This window comes from Ursus americanus, chromosome 16, assembly GCF_024610735.1.
Source record: "Ursus americanus isolate L20-20 chromosome 16, mUrsAme1.1.p, whole genome shotgun sequence".
Lineage (NCBI taxonomy): Eukaryota > Metazoa > Chordata > Mammalia > Carnivora > Ursidae > Ursus > Ursus americanus.
The window spans coordinates 6,876,031-6,896,742 of record NC_142142.1 but is presented as its reverse complement, the minus strand read 5'-3'; the positions used below and the strand labels follow the sequence as shown (position 1 = coordinate 6,896,742).

The following is a 20,712-nucleotide window of genomic DNA, read 5'->3' as shown; positions in this document are numbered from 1 at the left end:
GGATATAATGGGGGCGCCCGGGTGGCTCAGTCGTTAAGCGTCTGCCTTTGGCTCAGGGCGTGATCCCAGAGTCCTGGGATCGAGCCCCGCATCGGGCTCCCTGCTCCGCTGGGAGCCTGCTTCTTCCTCTCCCACTCCCCCTGCTTGTGTTCCCCCTCTCACTGGCTGTCTCTCTCTCTCTCTCTGTCAAATAAATAAATAAAATCTTAAAAAAAAAAAAAAGGATATAATGAATGCTGTGGGTAGGCACTTAGTTGTCCAGGTAGTTTAATAAAAGCAAAAGCCAAGAGATGGAGAAGTGGACAGTGATGGCCCTTCTTCCAGTTTTTAGTAACTTGAGAACATCATTCTCTGAATTTCCCTAGTCCTCCATTTTAGCTGATGAGACCAATAGACCAGAATACACAGTTCGTTTTTATTGATCCAGTCTTGTGAATGAGATGAACGTCTAGTTTTTTAGACCTTTAGAAAAAGGTATGGAAGGTTGAAGATTCCCTTATGATAAGTCTGTAACAAATAGGAATTGAAAACTTGTGAACTTAAATTACTGGAGTAGGTAACACATCCCTGTGTTGTATTTTTAACCTTTGGGTCCACTTTGAAATACCATAGTTTAAAAAGTACTACCTACAACAAGTTCTAAAAGGCAGGGCTTATTTTGTTTTTTATTCCCTCAGAGAACATGATTTGATCCAGATGATTCTCTGCTGGATTCTGCCAGTGTAGAATTCAGCGGGGTTTGTTAACACACAGAGCTGTACTTGAATTTATTTTATTTTTGAAAAAAATTTTAAAAGATTTTATTTATGTATTCAAGACAGAGTGTGTGAGAGAGCACGACCGGGGCGGTGGGGGTGGGGTGGTGGGCAGGGCAGGGCCAGAGGGAGAGGGAGAAGCAGACTTCTTGCTGAGCAGGGAGCCTAGAGTGGGGCTCAATCCCAGTGGGATCATGACCTGAGCCAAAGGCAGACGCTTAGCCAACTAAGCCATCCAGGCACCCCTTATTTTTTATTTTTAATGTGCTCAGGGTTTTTCTTTTTCTCTCTTATTTTTGGCATGCCAATGAGTAGCAGACTAGCTTCTGTTATTTTTGTTAATTTTAATGTAATTATCCAGGAGGGCAATTGGCAGTCAACCTAACTTGTACAGTAGTCCTCCCCCACTTATTCAGGGTTTTGCTTTCCACGGTTCCAGTTACTGTGACAACTGCGATCTGGAAGCAGATGATCGTCTTGAGTATTGTCAGAAGGTCAATAGTAGCCTAACTAATCATAGTGCCTATACCTTTCACCTCACTTCATGTCATCACAAAGGCAATTTATCATCTCACATCATCACAAGAAGGGTGAATACAGTACCACGAGATAGTTTAAGAGAAAGAGAGACCACATTCACATAACTTTTATTATAGTATATGGTTATAATAGTTCTATTTTATTGCTTATTGTTTATTTCTTAATGTGCCTAATTTATAGATTAAACTTTACCATAGGTATGTATGTATAAGATAAAAACAGTATATATAGGGTTTAGTACTTCTGTGATTTCAGGCATACATCGGGGGTCTTAGAATGTATCCCCTGCCACTTAGGGGGTACTACTGTACTTACTGAATGTGCTTATATCTTGCCAAGCACTCTGAGGGAAATAATAGAGGAAGAAGGCAGCTTCATCTTCAGAGATCTTAGGATTGTTAGGGACATAGGAATAATCCATATGAAAATTGTTAGATAACAGAAGGAAATAGTAGATGAGTTTTTCTCTTGCTATCTTCAGATATTTTTCCTACTGAGAGAGTATTGTATTGCTCAAGGAGATTAAGGTTAAAGAATAAAAGTTGAGAACCATTGCAATAAATGCAGTGTAGCTGACTGAGTTGTGAAGTGTGCTTTGGAATATAATATATGGTTTTCAAAACTTAGGGTTGTAACCCGTAGTAAAAATTATATTTTATATCATGACTGAGAACATACCAGGGTGTGTGTGTGTGTACATTTTCATAAAATGAAATAAACATTTTCAAAGTAATTCCTTTTAAAGCATCCATTTGTACTCTGATAATCTCTTTTCTATTCCAGATCTGTTCTCTAGTCCTTCCTCTCTTTTCCCTTCTTATCTCCCTCCCTACTTTCTTCCTAATCCCCTTTACAGCCCACTGTCATATTTTACAAATCTGTGTGGATATTCTGCTGGCACTGAGAAACAGTGGTGAGGAGGCAGATGTTCCTGTTTTCAAATATCTTAACAATCATGAAAGATAGACACATCAAAAAACTTAATATAATAAAATTTGATAAATACTCTGATCAGTAAAGTAAAGGCTACAGGAGCCCATTCATTCAGTTATTCAGAAAGTGTTTATTTAGTACTACTTTGTGCCAGGAACTGTTACAGGTACTAGAGATTACAGCAATGAGAGTGGTAAGTATACTTAAGAAACAAGTAAACATAGGAATCAGTTAATTTCAGATAGTGACTAGGGAGATGATGACAAGTAAACTGGTAATAGAGGTGATTGAGAAGGTAATTTTGGATTAGATAGTCAGGGAAAGCTCTCAGGAGCTGGCATTTGAGCTGAGCTCTGAGTAATATTAGGAGCCAGCTATGTGAAGATCTGTGGGCTGAACCTCCCAGGTAGAGGGGATAGAAAGTTCATACCTTGAGGGGCACCTGGGTGGCTCAGTTGGATAAGCATCCGACTCTTGATTTCGGCTCAGGTCTTGTAGAAGAGGCACGTCCACATCCCTGGTTTACAGTATTAGCAAAGTCTTTCTGAAGAGAGAATTAGAGAAGACAGTTTATTTTATTTTTTTTTTAAAGATTTTATTTATTTATTTGACAGAGATAGAGACAGCCAGCGAGAGAGGGAACACAAGCAGGGGGAGTGGGAGAGGAAGAAGCAGGCTCATAGCGGAAGAGCCTGATGTGGGGCTTGATCCCATAACGCCGGGATCACACCCTGAGCCGAAGGCTGATGCTTAACCGCTGTGCCACCCAGGTGCCCCAGAGAAGACAGTTTATAATCAAGAGGAAATCAGACAATTAGTATTCTAGAGGATTTCAGAAGAGGAAAGGTCTGTGTGAATTAGAGTGCTTGGGGCAGGACTTATGGATGTGGTGAGAGTTGAAGATTAAGTATCAGATGTATGAAAAGGTAGAGGAGGGACTTGTAGGCAGAGCAAGGTATAGGCATTGATGTGGATGTGAGAACGGGAGGCCCTCTTGGGACTTAATGATATTTCACAGGGAACAGGTGAAGAGGTGATAGGGGGCCAAAGTAAGAAGACTTTGTTTGAGTGAAGAAGATAATGTAGGTGGTGAGAAACAGGGATTAATGATGTGATGAAGTCATCATCTAGGGGTTGCAAAGTTGCCTAAGTGGAATAAAGGCTAGAGAATGGTCCTTTAGGTCATTAGTCTGCCTCCCCCTTCCAGTGCATGTTAATGCAATTGCTGTTGTACTTTTTGTCAGTTTCCTGATTAACTTGGCAGCTACAGAAATCTGTTTGGTAATATTGTCTTGTGGTCCCCTGTCTGCTTAGTTAGCCAGTTGGTAGAGCACTGAGGGCCTAGTCCCAGTGAGGGCCAGTAAATCGACTCTGTTGCAGAGTTAAACCCTGCATATGTGAGCCTGGTCAGAATAGGAGATCACAGTGGTGATCAGAAAGAGAAGGGCTGTCTTAGTGGTCATGTATCAGTGCAGAAGAGCCTGAGGTGTTTATTCGATGATAGGTTTTATTGATGACAGGTTAGTAGTGCTGTCTTACTGTTGATTTATTCTTCAGCCAGCCACTGAGCTAAGTTTCAACATAAGGATGTGAATGAGAAGGCCAAGTGTAAACACATATTTAACGTGTTGTCCTTGTTACTAGTTAAAAAGGATTGGAGGGGCGAAGAGAGAGAAATTAATATTTATTGAGTGTCTCTTTTATATCATAGATACTGTGATCAATGTTTTCCCAGTAAGAGCAGCTTTTTTAAAATGAAATATAATCATTGTAATTATACCAAAGTTTTTAAGACAAAAGCACTTTTTACCTTATCTCATTTTGTTGTCATAGTAAACTGATGAAGTTGGAAGAGGTATAATAATTATCCCCATTCTATAAGTGAAGATCTGTAATGATGGATCATATTATGTGGCTTGCCTAAGACAAGCCATTTAGTGGTTGGATATATCTACTATTCTTGGTAGGAGTAAATAAATAAAGGTTAGATGAGCTACTACTGAAGCTAAATTAAGAATAAGAGGACTTTGGAAGGACAAAGAGGAATATGTTCTAAGTACAGAATCGTAAAAGGACTAACTAGGTAAGGTCTACGTGTATTTGCCTACCATATCCCCAAAATATGAAAACTAAAGAAGTTTAAAAAAATCAGAACAAAAACTAAGATGTTGTCTCTGGAAGATTGTCTTGAATTACAAATAGAAGTACTTCCTGGGGCACCTGGGTGGCTCAGTTGGATAAGCATCCGACTCTTGATTTCGGCTCAGGTCATCATTTCAGGGTCCTGGGATCGAGCTCCACCTTGTTTCACCTCAGGCTCTGCGCTCATCGGGGAGTCTGCTTGGGATTCTCTCTCCTTCTGCCCCTCTCCCCGCTCATGCTCTGTCTTTCTAAAATAAATAAATAAAATCTTAAGAAAAAAAGAAGTGCTTCTTTACAGGGTGTGAAGTACATTCAAAATCATCAGTTACCCTAGAAGAGTATGTAAGCCAAGTTTATCATGAAGGTGTTAGGATAGAGACAGGTTTTATTATTTATTTATTTATTTATTTATTTTTAAAGATTTTATTTATTTGAGAGAGAGAGCGCACGTGCGCTTGGGGCAGAGGGAGAAGCAGACTTCCCGCTAAGCGAGGGAGCCCGATGCTGGGGTTTGATTCCCGGACCCTGGGAGCCCGATGCAGGGGTTTGATCCCAGGACCCTGGAATCATGACCTGAGCCGAAGGCAGAGGCTTAACTGACTGAGCCACCCAGGCGCCCCTGGAGACAGGTTTTAAATCATTTAACATTTCGTAAATATTTGAATTCCTGCTATGGCCTAGTCCTTGGTTCTTAGTCTGGGCACTGGGGAATATATTGGTAAATAAAACATGCAAAAATCTTTTTCCTTCTGAGAGTTATATTCTAGTGGATGAGTGGGGAGACTCACAAAATAAACAAATACATAAGTAAAATATATAGTGTATCAGATCATACTAAGTTCTATAGAGAAAAATAAAGCATATTAGGAGGTTGGAGATAAGAAAAGCACGGCTGTGTTTGGGACATTGCAATTTAAAATAGGGTACTCAGGGAAACCTCATTGAGAAGATGACATAGACCAAAGACCTGAAAGAGTATAGTCACGTGGCCAGGGTTGCCAGGGTAGAGGAAGTGAGGAAGGTGGGAAAGCAGGAGTTGAAGTTGGGGAAGGGGTACACAGGATAGGTTGTGTGGGATTCTATGGACTATTATAATGATTTTGACTTTTATTCTGAAGGAGATGATAAACAGTATAAGGAGTTTCGAAGGGGTTAATGACATGATTTTGACTTAAGTTTTAAAGGATAATTCTGGCTGCCATGTAGGACAAAGGGAGAAACATCATTTAGGAAGTTACTGTAAGAATCCAGCTGATTTATATATAATGGAAGGGAAGAAGGGAAGACTTTGTGTATAGAATCCCTACTTTTTGAAGATACAAAAATAATTTCTTGATGACTCTATTGGGGTCTGAATCTTTTATCTGTGAAATAGCATCTCGTGTTGGTCAGTTTTAAAAGTTTATGTGTTGATTACCTTTGATTCTTTGAGGTTGCTATCTCAGTGAGTGCTAACATGAATTGCATGGTTTGATTCTTTAGATGGCCGCCAAGAGCGGGTTATGTTCGACAAAATTACGTCTCGAATCCAGAAGCTATGTTACGGACTTAATATGGATTTTGTTGATCCTGTAAGTAAATATGGTTTATATTTAAAGCTTGCTTCATGTGATTCTTTTTACTAGTCCCTTATCTCTTATCATCCACTTGATAAATATTTTGGTTTGGTATTTTGGTTATGGCCTTAGATATAAAATATGAATTTACTGCTGAAAACTTATTTTCTAAAACAAAACAAAACTTATTTTCTAACTTTTGGTCCTGAGTTCTTTTCAGAAAATTAGCAGAGTTAACAAAGAGGAAAACTTACCATTAACATTTCACACTAGAGACTTCCATGGGTGAATTATTTTATTCATAAGTGGAAAAGCCTGTAGAAAAGCTTGTTTTAGAGTTGTGGTCATTTGTATAGGAACTAGTTTGAAATTTGCTTTTTTGTTATCTATGTAGAAAGAATACATTTAAATAATATAAAGTAGATTTCATGGACAACATTTAAATTAAGGAGAACGCTTCATAAGCAAGTTGTTCTGTTTTTCTCATTATTTTTTGTAACTTCCCTACTCTAGACCCTCATCGTCTCTAATCTGGACTGCTGTCTCTAATGGCCTCTAAAGTGTCTTCCCCTAATCTTGCCCTGTTCAGATGCATCTTAAACATAGTTTCCAAAATGATCTTCAAAATGGAGTCTCTAAGAACCCTCTTTCCTAACCCATTCATATTGCTCCAGCCTTATTTAGGTATTTTATCTGTACTGCTATGGCCCTTGTGTTGGCCTCCTAGCATTAATCACATGATATGGTAATTAATTATATGTCTCTGTCCTCCCCTGGGATCAAGCGTGGGCAGTGTCTTATTCTTGTGATATCTGCCATGCTTGGCATGTGTGTAATTAGACACTTGTTAAATATTGAATTGACCAAATGTTCAAAAAAAATAATTTTAAACAACTTTAAAATATGCTTATTATAAATTCTCTTTTATATTTAAGAATATAAATAATATTATAAATAAATTATAAATATTTAGGAATATAAATAAAATATATTTCTATTTTATATTTATTTTTATATTTAGGAATTCTAAACAATAATTAGACTAGTAGAATGTTAGAATTGGAATGAATCTGAGAGATGATCCTATTTCATCTTCCTGTTTTAGAGATAAGAAAGGTTCAAAGAGAAGGGGAATGACTTATACAAGTGACTTGTTATTTTATCCTGAGTTCTGATTACTTGCCATGTAGCACCAGAAACTGTTCAGAAGATTTCACTACTCTTTTACTGAACATAATTTATCTCTTGGATCTGAGAAGAAAGTGATCAGGAGCTTGGGCTTAGGTATAATGTAAGTAGAATAGATTATAAACTAGTAATACACACACACACACACACACACACACACACACACACACACTTTTTTGAAGGGGGCATGCTTTGGTCACCTGGGAAGTGCATTGATTTTCTGTCGAATTAAGGTGTCTTAAAGATTCAGTAAACACCCAAGAATTTGTTTTCCTTAAAAATGTATGGTAATAACTTGTGCATTGTGTGTTTTAGAAAGGAGAGCCTCTTACAATATGGTCTTGAAAACAGTGAAATATAGTGAGGTTGAATGGGATGTGGAGCAGGAGTCGTAGTAACCGTGGGCAAGTCCCAGTATCCTGAGCCTCAGTTTCTCACATAAAGTGGTGATAGTAATAATACCCATCTCACATAGTGCCTGTGAAATGTCAGAGAAGGTGATGAAAATCGAGCTACTTTGTAATTTGTGAAGTGCTAAGGAGAGAGTAGTCACGGAATGATTTACACCTTCATCTCCTTTAATTGGAATGATTAAAGTTTGATTCATTTGCATTCTCATACTTGTCCTTAGGTAGGATCGGGGGAAAATGGGTAAGTATGTAGCTTGAACCCTGATCATGGAGGGAGAATTTGAATGAAAGATGAGGAAATACTTATAAAATCACTGGTTTGTTTTCAGCTATTTTCCTGCGAGACCATTACTCTTTATAAAAGCTATACTTGGGTTTTCTGTTTGTTTGTTTGGTGACCCCTCTTCATTGCATATGTAGTATGCATTTTCTGGTGGCTCTATTGCTTTATGAGTTCTCATTCCTAAGTTTCCCATAGTCCAACATCCTGAAAGATAATTTTTCAGAAAAGGAAGTTGTCTGTTTTGTTTTGCTTTTTTTATAATAAATTTGATAGTATTCTTCATTGCTCTTTTAAGGAGGCTAGTGGTTCTTGGGGAAGCTCAAGTAGTTCTTGGTTTTGTTTTAATAGGCTCAGATCACCATGAAAGTAATCCAAGGCTTATACAGTGGGGTCACCACTGTGGAACTAGATACTTTGGCTGCTGAGACAGCTGCGACCTTGACGACTAAGCACCCTGACTATGCCATCCTGGCAGCAAGGATTGCAGTGTCCAACTTGCACAAAGAAACAAAGAAAGTGTTCAGTGGTGAGTCTGGAGAAAAAAGTTAGAATTCTCAGAAAATGTATAAGGCTACTCAAATGAAGCCTTAAATGTCCAAAAAAAAAAAAAAAAAGTTACATCTTATTTTAAAAATGTGCTAGTTAGTGGCAGAGAGGGGACTGGAACTTCTGGTTCTCCATGCTGCTGACCTGCTGCATGAGAGAGGCAGTGGATCCTTTTCTTCACCCTTTTCTCTTTTTAATTCTTCACCCTTTTCTCTTTTTAAAAGATTTTACTTATTTATTTGACGGAGAGAGAGAGAAAGAGAGAGAGTGAGCACAGCAGGGGGAATGGCAGGCCGAGGGGAGAGGGAGAAGCAGGCTCCTCTCTGAGCAGGGAGCCCCATGCGGGCCTCAATCCCAGGACCCTGGGATCATGGCCTAGCCAAAGGCAGAGGCTTAACCAACTGAGCTACCCAGGCCCCCCCACCCCTTTTTTAAAGCCTATCTTTAGGTGGTTGATGGTGGTGTGTTGGAAAAATGAATAATATTTATTGGTAAGTTCTGGGTTGAACAATTTGTCACCATTAGCAAGCGCTTCATCAGTCACTCGCATTTTACAGCTCAGGGAATGTGGGCAAAGGAGGGTTAAATAATTTGTTCTGTATGTAACAAGTGATATATGAAAAGTCAACTGGTAGACTGAGATTAGAAATCTTTTGGCTGTCAATTCCAGATCTTTGTGTAGGGCTCAAACATTATATCATCCTCTTCATTAGATTTATTGTACATATATTTATTATCCCAAAATTGATCTATAGAGTCAAGACAATCCCAATCAAAATGCCAGCATTATGTGTGCGTTTATAAGTTTTATATGTAAATGCAGAGGGCCACACTCTGCTTGATGTCTTAAAGGAAAGCAAAAAGACGGGGTTTATTAACTGTGTTTATAGAAATGAAATGCTTGGGATGATAGATTATGAATTTAAAGTTGAGTTTCTATTCTGTTGGGATAAAAAAAAACATTTGAGAGGAGATAATAATTTCTGTTTTTATTTTCAACCAATAATTCTCAATGGTTTGGTCATCAGAGTCACCAGGGGATCTTTTTCAAATTACAAGAGCCTGTGTTTGCTCTGGAAAATTGTTTCCTTAACTTAGGCATTATTATGTATTTATTCAACATGTATATGGTTATTGAGCACTTTCCGTGCTAGGCAGTGAGGTAGGTTGGCATGAAAAAAAGGGGTTTAGACTATTGCTGGGGATTGAATTGGTTGTTAAGTGATTTTGACATTTATTTATTTAAAACATTTTTTAGATGTGATGGAAGATCTCTACAATTATATAAATCCACATAATGGCAGACATTCTCCCATGGTGGCCAAGTCAACACTGGATATCGTTTTGGCCAATAAAGATGTATGTATAATGCTTTTCTGGTGAAAAATTATTTTATAGATTCTCTTTTTTTTTTTTTTAAAGCAATAAGCACATTTAAAAGAACTTAAACACTACAAGTAGTATAGGTAAAAAATTATTCTCTCTCTGAATCCTATTTTAACTCTCTAGAGCAAGAATGTTTTGTCATTTTTAAGTGTATTTTTCTAGAGCTGTTCTATAATATGTGTGTGTTTGTATATGTGTACATATATATTTTTCCTTTTAGTGGTAGTGTACTATACATACTGCTCTTGCTGATACTTTTTTCACTAGAAGTTTATCTTAGAGGTAGTTCTATATCAACATTTATGAATTTACCCTATTCTTTCTAATGGCTGCAAGGCCTTCCCTTTTACAGATATACTGTCATTGTACATGTATGTAAGAATTGTTAGTGATGAATATTTGTTTTCCATTTTTTGCTGCAGTGAATATCCTCTTATGGTAGGTGTTTTGCTCATACATGAGTCTATCAGTAAGATAAATCCTTTCAGTGGAGTTACTTAGCCAAAGAATATATGCATTCAAAAATTTTGTTAAATTTGGTAGACATTGCCAAACTGACTCCCAACATAAAATCTTGAGAGACCTTGCTCAGCAACTTAAAAATTATCCCTTTATGTGTTTTAACCCCTTTCTTAACTAGATCGCACAGGAGAGAAAGGGAAAAATGTGTAAGTCTTGCCAGCCCTTTTGTACATGGATTTATTTACCATGGATATCTGGACAGATTAGAAACCAGTTTTAACCTTGGGTAGTAGAATGATTACTCAGCTGTCTCTCATATGTATCTGATGTTAAAGAGACTGAGAGAAAACCGAGTTTGTGTGTTGTTCATATGTATAATCTGGAAGACAGGTTAAAAACAGCAGCAAAAACCTGTATTTGTAAAATAAATACTGATAAGTATTTCAGTTCCCCATTATTCATGCTAGACACCTACCTGCTTTTGGCAACAAAGATGCCCTTAAAAACTTAAGAGAAAAGGAAGGGTTTTATAGATATTTTTCTAGGCCTTGGCCATGGATCATTATGCAGAAACACTGTTAGTATTTTGAAAAATACTAATTCTCTTTTTTTCTATCCAGAATGATTATTTGTACCTGATTGCTTTTGTTTTCCTCTAAACAGCTTTATAGCCACGAGAGACTCTGTAACAATGACCAGTTCCGCTATAAATCTCATTGTCACAACACTAGTTTGTTTAAAACTGGTTAAATTTTTTTTGAAGAGCCTTAGAAGTAATGTAATCCTACCTTCCGTCATGTTTATCATATATATTGTTTTGTGCAGTTTAAAATAGGCTAATTTTAAAATAAAAATATGTATTAGTACATATGTGGTACCAATATCTTTAGATTAACAGGTAGTGTAAAAACATGTTTAAGGATGATAATATGCTCCGTCTTGTGCTCATGTTCTTTCCTTTTTTTAATTAGAGATGAACTGTAAACATAACAGGGAATGTTTGGAAAATCACATTAATATTTTTACTTATATACAGCTTACATTTACATGTTTTCTTCCAGTCTTTTAATATACATGTTTTTAAACCTAATTAAAATATTCAATTGATATACTGTTTTATTTTCCTTAATGTTAGATATAAATTTCTGGTCTATAATACTTAATGTTATCTCTTTTATATCCTGTGTCAATTTTAGTCCTTGAGTCAGGGCTAAAAGATACCAGCTTTTGTGAAAATATGTCTGATTATCTTAATTATAGGTTTTTTGTTTTTTTTTTTTCCTCTTAACCTCTTTCAGCGCCTGAACTCTGCCATTATCTATGACCGAGATTTCTCTTACAACTACTTTGGATTTAAGGTAAATAATGGGTTTTAATAAGTGGGAATTCGTCCTTAAATCAGGAAATAATAGGTTTTTGTTAATGTTTTAGTGATACAATTATAAAGGCAGTAAATTTTGGGAGTCGGGATGGACCAGGGGTGGGGATTATGTTAGGGTGGTGGGGTAGGAAAGATAGCTTATCCATTTGCAGTTTTTGAATTTTCCGAATACTACTTGTGGATTACTTGAGGAGTTACGTAGATGCTTTGCTAGAATTATTCCATGTTATTCTACTTATATAACAACTATTTATTGAATCCCTAGTATGTGCAAAGTGCTTTTTTAGGTACTTTTGTGTTGATAAACAGTATTGTGTAGTGATTGAGAACATGAGTGTTGTTGTCAGACCATCTGGGTTCAGGTCTCTGCTCTATTTCTTTTTAGCAAGTTACTTAATGTCTCTGCTTCGGTTTCCTCATCTTTAGAATGGGGATAATAATAATAAAATTTCAACAACAAATTCTCTTGAGAATTAGACGAGTGTGTGTGTGTGTGTGTGTGTGTTGCTTACATCAGTGCCTAGCCTTAGAACAGCACTTCATAAGTGTTAACCGTAAGGATTATGATGACGATGACCACAACTTCTGCAATTAACATTATACATATTAATATAGAGGTGGCTTTTTCCAGGAATTTTCATGTAGTCTTTTCCAAAACAAACAGCCAACTGATAATGTTCCAGACTGAAGCCAGTAAGAGTAAATATGCTATTCTTTTCATTTAAAATCATATAAAAACTGAGAATATTCAAATAGATTGCCTTGGGGCACCTGGGTGGCTCAGTCGGTTAAGTATCTGCCTTCGGGCTTATGTCGTGATCCCAGGGTCTTGGGATCGAGCCCAGTGTCTGCTCCGCCTTCCTGCTCAGCGGGGAGCCTGCTTCTCCCTGTCCCTCTGTCCCTTACCTCCCTGCTTGATCTGGTACTCTCTCTCGCACGCGTTCTCTCTCTCTCTCTCAAATAAATAAATAAAATCTTAAAAAAAAATAGATTGCCTTATTGTAAAAGATATATCCATTGTGTCTTTAAAAACTGTGCTCTGGAAGTGTTGGTTGCTTTGGTTTTTCTAGACGCTGGAGCGATCCTATTTGTTGAAGATCAATGGGAAAGGTGAGAAATGAACATGTTTGTTATATTTTCTATTCATTATATTGAATATAGAGCTCTGAGCTATTAGTCTTAACATTTCTATTTAAACACTAACATTTTTAACTTTAGGTTTGGCTTTTGAATAATTGTTGGCGCTTATGGGTAGAAAGTTTTTTAAATTGTCTTTTGGTGTTCCTTTTTGGCTCAGGTACATGTCTCAGCCTAGTTTTTCTGACATGTCCCATCATTTGAAACTCCTTTTGTTTTTAGTGGCAGAAAGACCACAACATATGTTGATGAGGGTGTCTGTGGGGATTCACAAAGAAGATATCGATGCTGCTATTGAAACATACAACCTTCTTTCTGAGAAGTGGTTTACCCATGCCTCTCCCACTCTCTTCAATGCTGGTACCAACCGCCCACAGCTTTCTAGGTATGTGTCATCTGTAGTCATTTTTAATGTTCTGAAATGGTTTTGATGAGGGAAATAAACCTTGACCTGAAGAAACAAGGCAGTTAATCACGTAAAAATTAATTTAATCAACATTGAATCACTCCTACTCTGATCAAATGAGATTTGCATCCTGGAAAGATCTGCAGTGTGGTAAATGAATTGGAGAAGCAAATGCTGGTAATTTTTAAAAGTTAACTGTGATGATGTTTGCACAACTCTCTGAATATACTAAAAGCCATTCATTACACACTTTAAATGCAGAATTGTATGGTGTGTGAATTGTATCTCAATAACATTGTTTTAAAAACAAATACCCAAAACTAGTTACGGAACTCTTAATAGTCTGTATAAGAGATTGTGGTAGTTTGGATTAGGGAAGTGAAGTAGAAGTTGAGAGTAGGCACATTCAGGAGGTATTTAGAGGGTAAAATTAACAGAATTTGGTGATGCTTTGGATGTAGCTCAAGGTTGGTTCCTGAGTTTATGGGTAGAGTAACAGGATTAATGGTGATGCCATTTTCTGAGAAAGGGAACAACAGAATCCAGTAATACGTTAAAAAAAAAATACCCCGTAGCAACATGTGTATCCAGGAATTCAAGGATATGCTAACGCCAAAAATTGCATTAATGTAATCTATTTCACTAACATTTTATACCATCAAATACTCTTTCATGATAAAAAAAAATTAACAAAATAGATACAGAAAATAACTTCCTTAATTTGGTAAGAGATATCCACTAAAAACTTAGTGGGTCCTTTCTAAAGGACTAGGACTTTCTAAAGGACTGTTTTCAGCATTGTAGTGGAGGCTTGAGCCGGCATTGTAAGATAAGAAAAAAACTGATTTTAAATGAGGAAACAAAACTGTAGTGATTCACAGATGGTATGGTTTTTACATAGGAAATTCAAGATCATCTACACATAAATTATCAGAATTAAAAAGATTTCAGCAAAGTATCTGGATATAAGTTTAATATGAATTAAGGGAGTATCTCTACTTTAGTTGTTAGGAGATTTAAGTTTTAAAATATATCATTTATAATACTGCAAGGTACCCAGGAATGAATCTAATAAAAGATGTGGAAGGCTTTTAAGGAGAAAATTCTAAAATATAATTGAAGGACATTAAAAAACAAATGGAGAGTGATTTTATATCATAAATGGATTTGATATTATAAAGATGTCAGTTTTTCCTAACTTAACTTATGGATCCAGTAAAATGTCAATATATTCATTCCAAAACTTATGCAGAAGAGCAAAAGGCTAAGAATAATTTACTAGGCTTTTCAAAGATGTCAGTTCTTAGTCCCTGGAACCTGCAAATGTTAACTTACAAGGAAAAATGGTCTTTGCAAGTATGATTAAGAAGGATTTTGACATAGGGAGGTTATCCTGAATTACCCAGGTGGGCTGTAAATCCAATCAGAAGTATCCTTATAAGAGAGAGGCTGAAGGAGTAGGATACATACAGAAGAGAAGAGGTAAGGTAAAGATGGAGGCAGAAATGGGAGTGATGTGGCTACAAGCAGAGGAGCCACTAGAAGCTGGAAGAGGCAGGCAATCTATTTTCCCCTAGAGCCTCTGGAAGGAGTGTTCTTGATTCTGGCCCAGTGAAACTTAACGTTGAATTTCTGCCCTCTGGAACTATGAGAGAATAAGTTTCTGTTTTAAGTCATCAAGTTAGTGGTAATGTGTTAGGGCAGCCACAGGAAACTAACATAAATTGCGATAGCAAGTTTTGAAGAACAAGCCCTACCAGGTTTCAGGACTACCATAATGCCATGGTAATTAAGACAGTGTGGTATTTACTCTGAGATAAACAAATAAACCAGTGGAGTATAACAGAGAGCCCAGAAAGAGATTCAAGCTTATATGGGAAGGTGTCGTTGCACTGGGGGAAATGGTGCTAGGGCAGTTGGTTATATCTTATGGGAGGAAAGGTAATTAGATTTTCCTTTTTCATTCCATATATAGAAATATGTTCAAGAAAGAAAATCTAAATATGAAAGTAAAATCTTTTAGAAGAGCATTAGAGGAAATAGATAAATGTCTATTTTTCTCCCTACTTTTTACTATGAATTTAAAATCTTCAGAAAAGCTTAAAGATAGTGAACACCCATACACTTACCTCTGCCTAGATAAAAAAAAAAATGACTACCATTTTGCCACATATGTATATATAAATTTTTTTAATCTATAAGTTTTTTTAATCTCTAAAATTAAAAAAAATTATTTTGTCTGAGTCATTTGAAAGTGAGCTTAGACGTCATGACTCTTAATACTTCAACCTACATCTTAATAGGAGAATATGTGTGATCTCAGAGTGGTAAAGGATTTCTTAAAATAGTTATAGACAAAAACTACATTAAGGAAAAATTGACTACATTAAAATTAAAAACTCCTGAACCAAAAACAAAGTGGAAAAACAAGTTTCAGACTGAGAGAGAAGATACTGGCTGTGTATATTAACTATGAAGGGATTGTGTCAAGGCACAAAACTGAATAGGAACATGGGCAAAGGATGTAAAGAAATGATTCACGGAAGAAACTTGACTGGCAAATAAACATGTTGAGTTTAGTAATTAGGAAAATGAAAGTTAACATAATGAGATATTTCATACTTATCAGGCTGATAAAAATTAAAAGGCTGATAATACCAAGTGTGGCTAAGAATGCAGAACACAGGGAACTCATACATTGCTAGGTGAGTATACCATCCATCTACTTTGGAGAATCTTTAGTAAAGAGCAACATACGTGTATCTTTTGACCCAGGAATTCCCCTCCTGGGTTTATATTCTATAGAAATCCTTCAACCTAAGCACCCGGAGATATGTTTAAGAATTTCCACAGCAACATTGTTTAAAATACCAAACAAATTGGAAATAACCCAAATGCCCATTGAGAGGCAAATGGACAAATACATTGGCATATTCATACAGTGGAACAACTTATAGCAATGAGAGTAAACTAATGAGAGTGACATGTATCAGTGGGAAAGAATCTCCAACACAATATTAAATTAAAAGCAAGTTGCAGAAGGATAAATAAATGTGTAACCAGAAATCTAAAAATGATAAATGCTAAAAGAAGGTAGAAATGCATGGATATAGTGTGGGATTGTAATTACACTACATCTGTAGTGTCCATTTTCTTGAGGTAGATGGTAAATACAAAGTATATGTCATATTCTCTGTATCTTTGTGAATGTCGGCATATTTAATAGAAAAAGTTAATGGATAGAATCCATTTGGGCGGATGTATATTCAAGAAAGGGATCATTGGTAGAGTAAGTAAGGTTCCTGAGGTAGGGAGCAGGATGAGATCCAAATCACAGGTTGGGGGGTTGTCTTCAAAAAGGCTGTAAAGGAGCTAAATTTTGGAGGGCCTTTCAAAGAATTGGTTAACCATTGGATAGATGTTTCTTATTTCATAAATGTTTAATTTTACTTGGCTTATTAATAGGTTGGAAAGACCTATTAATGTATGCTTAGGAATTTGCATGAGAAAATATGATAAAGCACATCTGCAGTCTGATGGACATGTTATTATAAGACTTCCTTCTAGGCCTAGCATCTAGAATAGGCAGCGAGGCGTTTTTAAAGCAATATGATTTGTTGATGTGTCTTGTGTCATATCCAATAAAAGTTTTTTTTTTTTCCTAAAATACCTAGGAATTTTTTAAACTTCAGATCTTTTATTTGCCCAACTTACTGTTTTTGGGGTGTATAGTCAGTTTTGTTTCTCTGCTTTATTTCATTCTTTGCTGAGTGTGACTTTTTCTTCCCTCATAGCTGTTTCCTTCTGAGTATGAAAGATGATAGTATTGAAGGCATTTATGACACTCTAAAGCAGTGTGCATTGATTTCCAAGTCTGCTGGGGGAATTGGTGTTGCTGTGAGTTGTATTCGAGCCACTGGCAGCTACATTGCTGGGGTAAGCTTCTGTTTTATGACTAAAAAATTGTAGGCTAGGGGGAGGTAGGTTGAGAGGGCATATGCTGGGGCTTAGGAGACCTGGGTCTCTGATAAGTGCTAGCTGGCTGTGTGACTTGGAGTGAATCATTTCACTACTTCTAGCTTCTGGTTTAGATTAGATGATCTTAGGATTTTTTTAGCTCAGATTTTGGAATTCAGATTTATCTTAGCGATAATAATAGCAGTGATCATTTAGTGATTTCTTATTATATGCTAAGTCTGTTACAAAAGCTTTACCTGAGTTACTCATTTAATTCTTGCTACCACCGTAGGAGTTGGGTACCATTAGAGACACATGGTAGGAACTTCATTCCTTACAATAACTTCGTGAGTATAGGCAATATTGGCTTCATTTTACAAGTGAGGAAACTTGAGGCATAGAAAATTAAATTACTTCCAGAGATCAGTCACTTAATATGTGATAGAGCCAGGATTCATGTTTTAAACATTGGCACCTTATGATGTAAGATTAACCCTTTGCTAGTTCACTATTCATTGGGAGTCAAGATAAGGATGTTGGGTAAGACCTGGATTTGAATTCTATCTCTACTACTTACCAGTAATGCAGCCTAGTGTAAGTTATTTTACATCTCTGAGTTTGTTTCCTCACATGTAATGTGAAGAAAATATCTAACCCTACTGAATAAAGTTAGAGAGTCTAGAAGGAAATTATTCCATTATGTAGTGTTTTGGAGCACTTAAAATAGTAGGGTGAGCTATTTGCTCACTTATTTTTTTAGACTGTTTAAAGGCTTGCTTTGGAGTTAGAAGGATTATTTTTAAAATTTGATGAGGTATCCTCTAGTTTTAGGAGTCTATATTTTCTTATCTTCATTCTAGAATCCATTTATTGCTGAGAATCTCCATTTACCTTTATTGTCTTCATTTATCCATTGTATATAATTCTTACTGTAAGTTGCCTTGAATTCTTTTGGGGAAAGACACGGTAGACACTGTAGTAGTGTTTTTACTCTACTCAAAGTAGATCTATATAATGTCCATTAGAAGGTATGGAATTTAAATTTAGCTACCCTGATCTCAGATTCTTTTGACTTGTAATGTTATATCTCATTGTAGATTAGAGATGTAACAACAACATTACAGCAATAATTAGAGAAAAACAACATTTTGTTTATTTTATATTGGGTATTCTGTTTTCAAAGCAAGGGAGAGATGGAGAGCAGATAAGACTTTGTATTGACTGGGAGAGAGTAATTTGTTTGCTGTTGAGCCATTTTTTTTCCTTGCTTTGTCTCACTTTTCTCCTCCAGATGCCCTTATTCTTGGTCTCTCTTTCAGACTAATGGCAATTCCAATGGCCTTGTACCGATGCTGAGAGTATATAACAACACAGCTCGGTATGTGGATCAAGGTGGAAACAAGGTATGTTCTATTACTCGAAAGTCCTCGGAATCAGGACTAAAAATCTTTAACCACGTATGCTTCAAATAAGATGACTTACTATATATATTTTTTTAATTACTTTGCTAATATACTGTATATATTTCTAAGTACTCTTTTTTCACTTTTGAAATCAATTTAATGGGGGACGCCTGGGTGGCTCAGTCATTAAGTGTCTGCCTTTGGCCCAGGGCGTGATCCCAGTGTTCTGGGATCGAGCCCCACATCAGGCTCCTCCGCTAGGAGCCTGCTTCTTCCTCTCCCACTCCCCCTGCTTGTGTTCCCTGTCTCGCTGGCTGTCCCTCTCTCTGTCAAATTAAAAAAAAAAAAAAAAAATCAATTTAATGAGGTATAATTTACTTATTTTAAATGTGTGCACACTTTAAGTATACAATATGATGGATTTTGACAAATATATATATTGTGTAGTCACTACACCAATCAAGATACAGAACATTTCCCATTACCCCAAAAGGTTTCCACAGGTGCCTTTGATTAATCACCACATCACTCCCACACATACGTACTTTGTCCCTGGCTCTAGGCAGCCAATGGTCTAGTCAGCTTTTATTTATTTATTTATTTATTTATTTATTTTATTTTATTTTATTTTATTTTTATTCTTTTTTAAGTAGGCTCCACAGGATCAAGAGTCACATGTTCTACCCATTGAGCCAGCCAGGCGCCCCCAGTCAGCTTTTTTATATGACAGTTTATTGGCAAAGAATTTCTAAAGTTGTGACTTAATGTTAATACCTAACCTTGAAAAGGGGTTGTAATAGTCTTGTAGCTTTTTTTTAAAAAAACAAAAACAGAACTCTGCGTCTCTCCCAGAGGGAGAAGTGAAGTTGACAGACTGGATTGTTTACCCAGTGTTAACAGCAGGATAGTTTGCAGTTTGCGCCTGCCTCCGACAGATATGTAGGCACACTAATCACCTGTTAGTTTATGAATTTCCCTTGATGGACTTTAAAAACGATCCATGGTGACCTTGATAAGACATCACTTTTTCGATCTTAAATAAGAGCACAGCTTATTGTCGAAGTGATTTTCTGTGGGCTTTGTATACCTGTCATATAAGGTGAAGTGAGCTGTACGGCAGCTGAAAAGGAATTCCACCTGTAGTTCACTGTGTCACTTTGGATGAGCTATTTCGTCTTGTTCTTGTCAGCTGCTCTTTTTTACTCCTAGAATTGTAGGAACAATATTTCTGCTTATATATGTAGTACTTTTATTTGTATTATCTCATTTAATTGTAGTGATCAAAGGTGATATCAAAAGTGCTTTGGAAAATATGAAGTTTCTTTGTTTCCTTCTGATTCTGAAAAGAATGATGGTTTACTTGCCTTTAGCGACCTGGGGCATTTGCTATTTACCTGGAGCCTTGGCATTTAGACATTTTTGAGTTTCTTGATTTAAAGAAGAACACAGGAAAGGAAGAACAGCGTGCCAGGGACCTTTTCTTTGCGCTTTGGATTCCAGATCTCTTCATGAAACGAGTGGAGACTAATCAGGTGAGAAATAGGTACCTGTTGGTAAGAACAGCTGGACTCATATCAGCTTTCTTTTATATCACCTTAAATCGTGATTAGGAAGAGCCCACCTGGGGTACCTGGGTGGCTTAGCCATTAAGCGTCTGCCTTTGGCTCAGGTCATGATCCCACGGTCCTGGGATCGAGCCCCGCATTAAGCTCCCTGCTCGGCGGGAAGCCTGCTTCTCCCTCTCACACTCCCCTTGCTTGTGTTTCCTCTCTTGCTGTCTCTCTCTGTCAAATAAATAAAATCTTAGGAAAAAAAAAAAACAAAAAAGGAAGAGCCCACCTATGTGTTATGCTATGGAAGGCATTTTAAATGATTTTTAAGAGAGGTCATTCCTGCCCCCTTGGGTTTTTATTCTCTAAAGCTGACCGAAATGCTTTAAAGGTCATGTATAAACAGGCAGAACTAGATGTTTGAGCCTGAGCCCAAAATGATTATTTCTACAACAGATTTCCAAGAGAGTCTATGGAAGCCACCCTATCCCTTGCTGTGTTCCTAATGGACTATGTGCCATTGGTTATTTCAAGTCTCTTATGGGTTCTTCCCTTTGTAGGACTGGTCTTTGATGTGTCCAAATGAATGTCCTGGTCTGGATGAGGTGTGGGGCGAGGAATTTGAGAAGCTTTATGAAAGGTATGGGAAAAACATGAAGTAAGAATTTTTAATCATG

General features: G+C 36.8%; 1 protein-coding gene across 1 annotated transcript in view; it reads left to right on the top strand.

Moving 5' to 3' along the window:
- RRM1 (ribonucleotide reductase catalytic subunit M1) overlaps positions 1–20,712 on the top strand; it is a 34,657-nt gene that overhangs the window by 1,433 nt on the left and 12,512 nt on the right. Inside the window, exons 2-11 of the mRNA XM_045782737.2 lie at positions 5,853–5,941; positions 8,156–8,333; positions 9,612–9,712; positions 11,500–11,559; positions 12,653–12,692; positions 12,942–13,104; positions 16,920–17,061; positions 18,402–18,485; positions 19,856–20,017; positions 20,596–20,675. Coding sequence (XP_045638693.1) covers positions 5,853–5,941; positions 8,156–8,333; positions 9,612–9,712; positions 11,500–11,559; positions 12,653–12,692; positions 12,942–13,104; positions 16,920–17,061; positions 18,402–18,485; positions 19,856–20,017; positions 20,596–20,675 — 1,099 coding nt within the window. The remainder of the gene's footprint in view (positions 1–5,852; positions 5,942–8,155; positions 8,334–9,611; positions 9,713–11,499; positions 11,560–12,652; positions 12,693–12,941; positions 13,105–16,919; positions 17,062–18,401; positions 18,486–19,855; positions 20,018–20,595; positions 20,676–20,712) is intronic.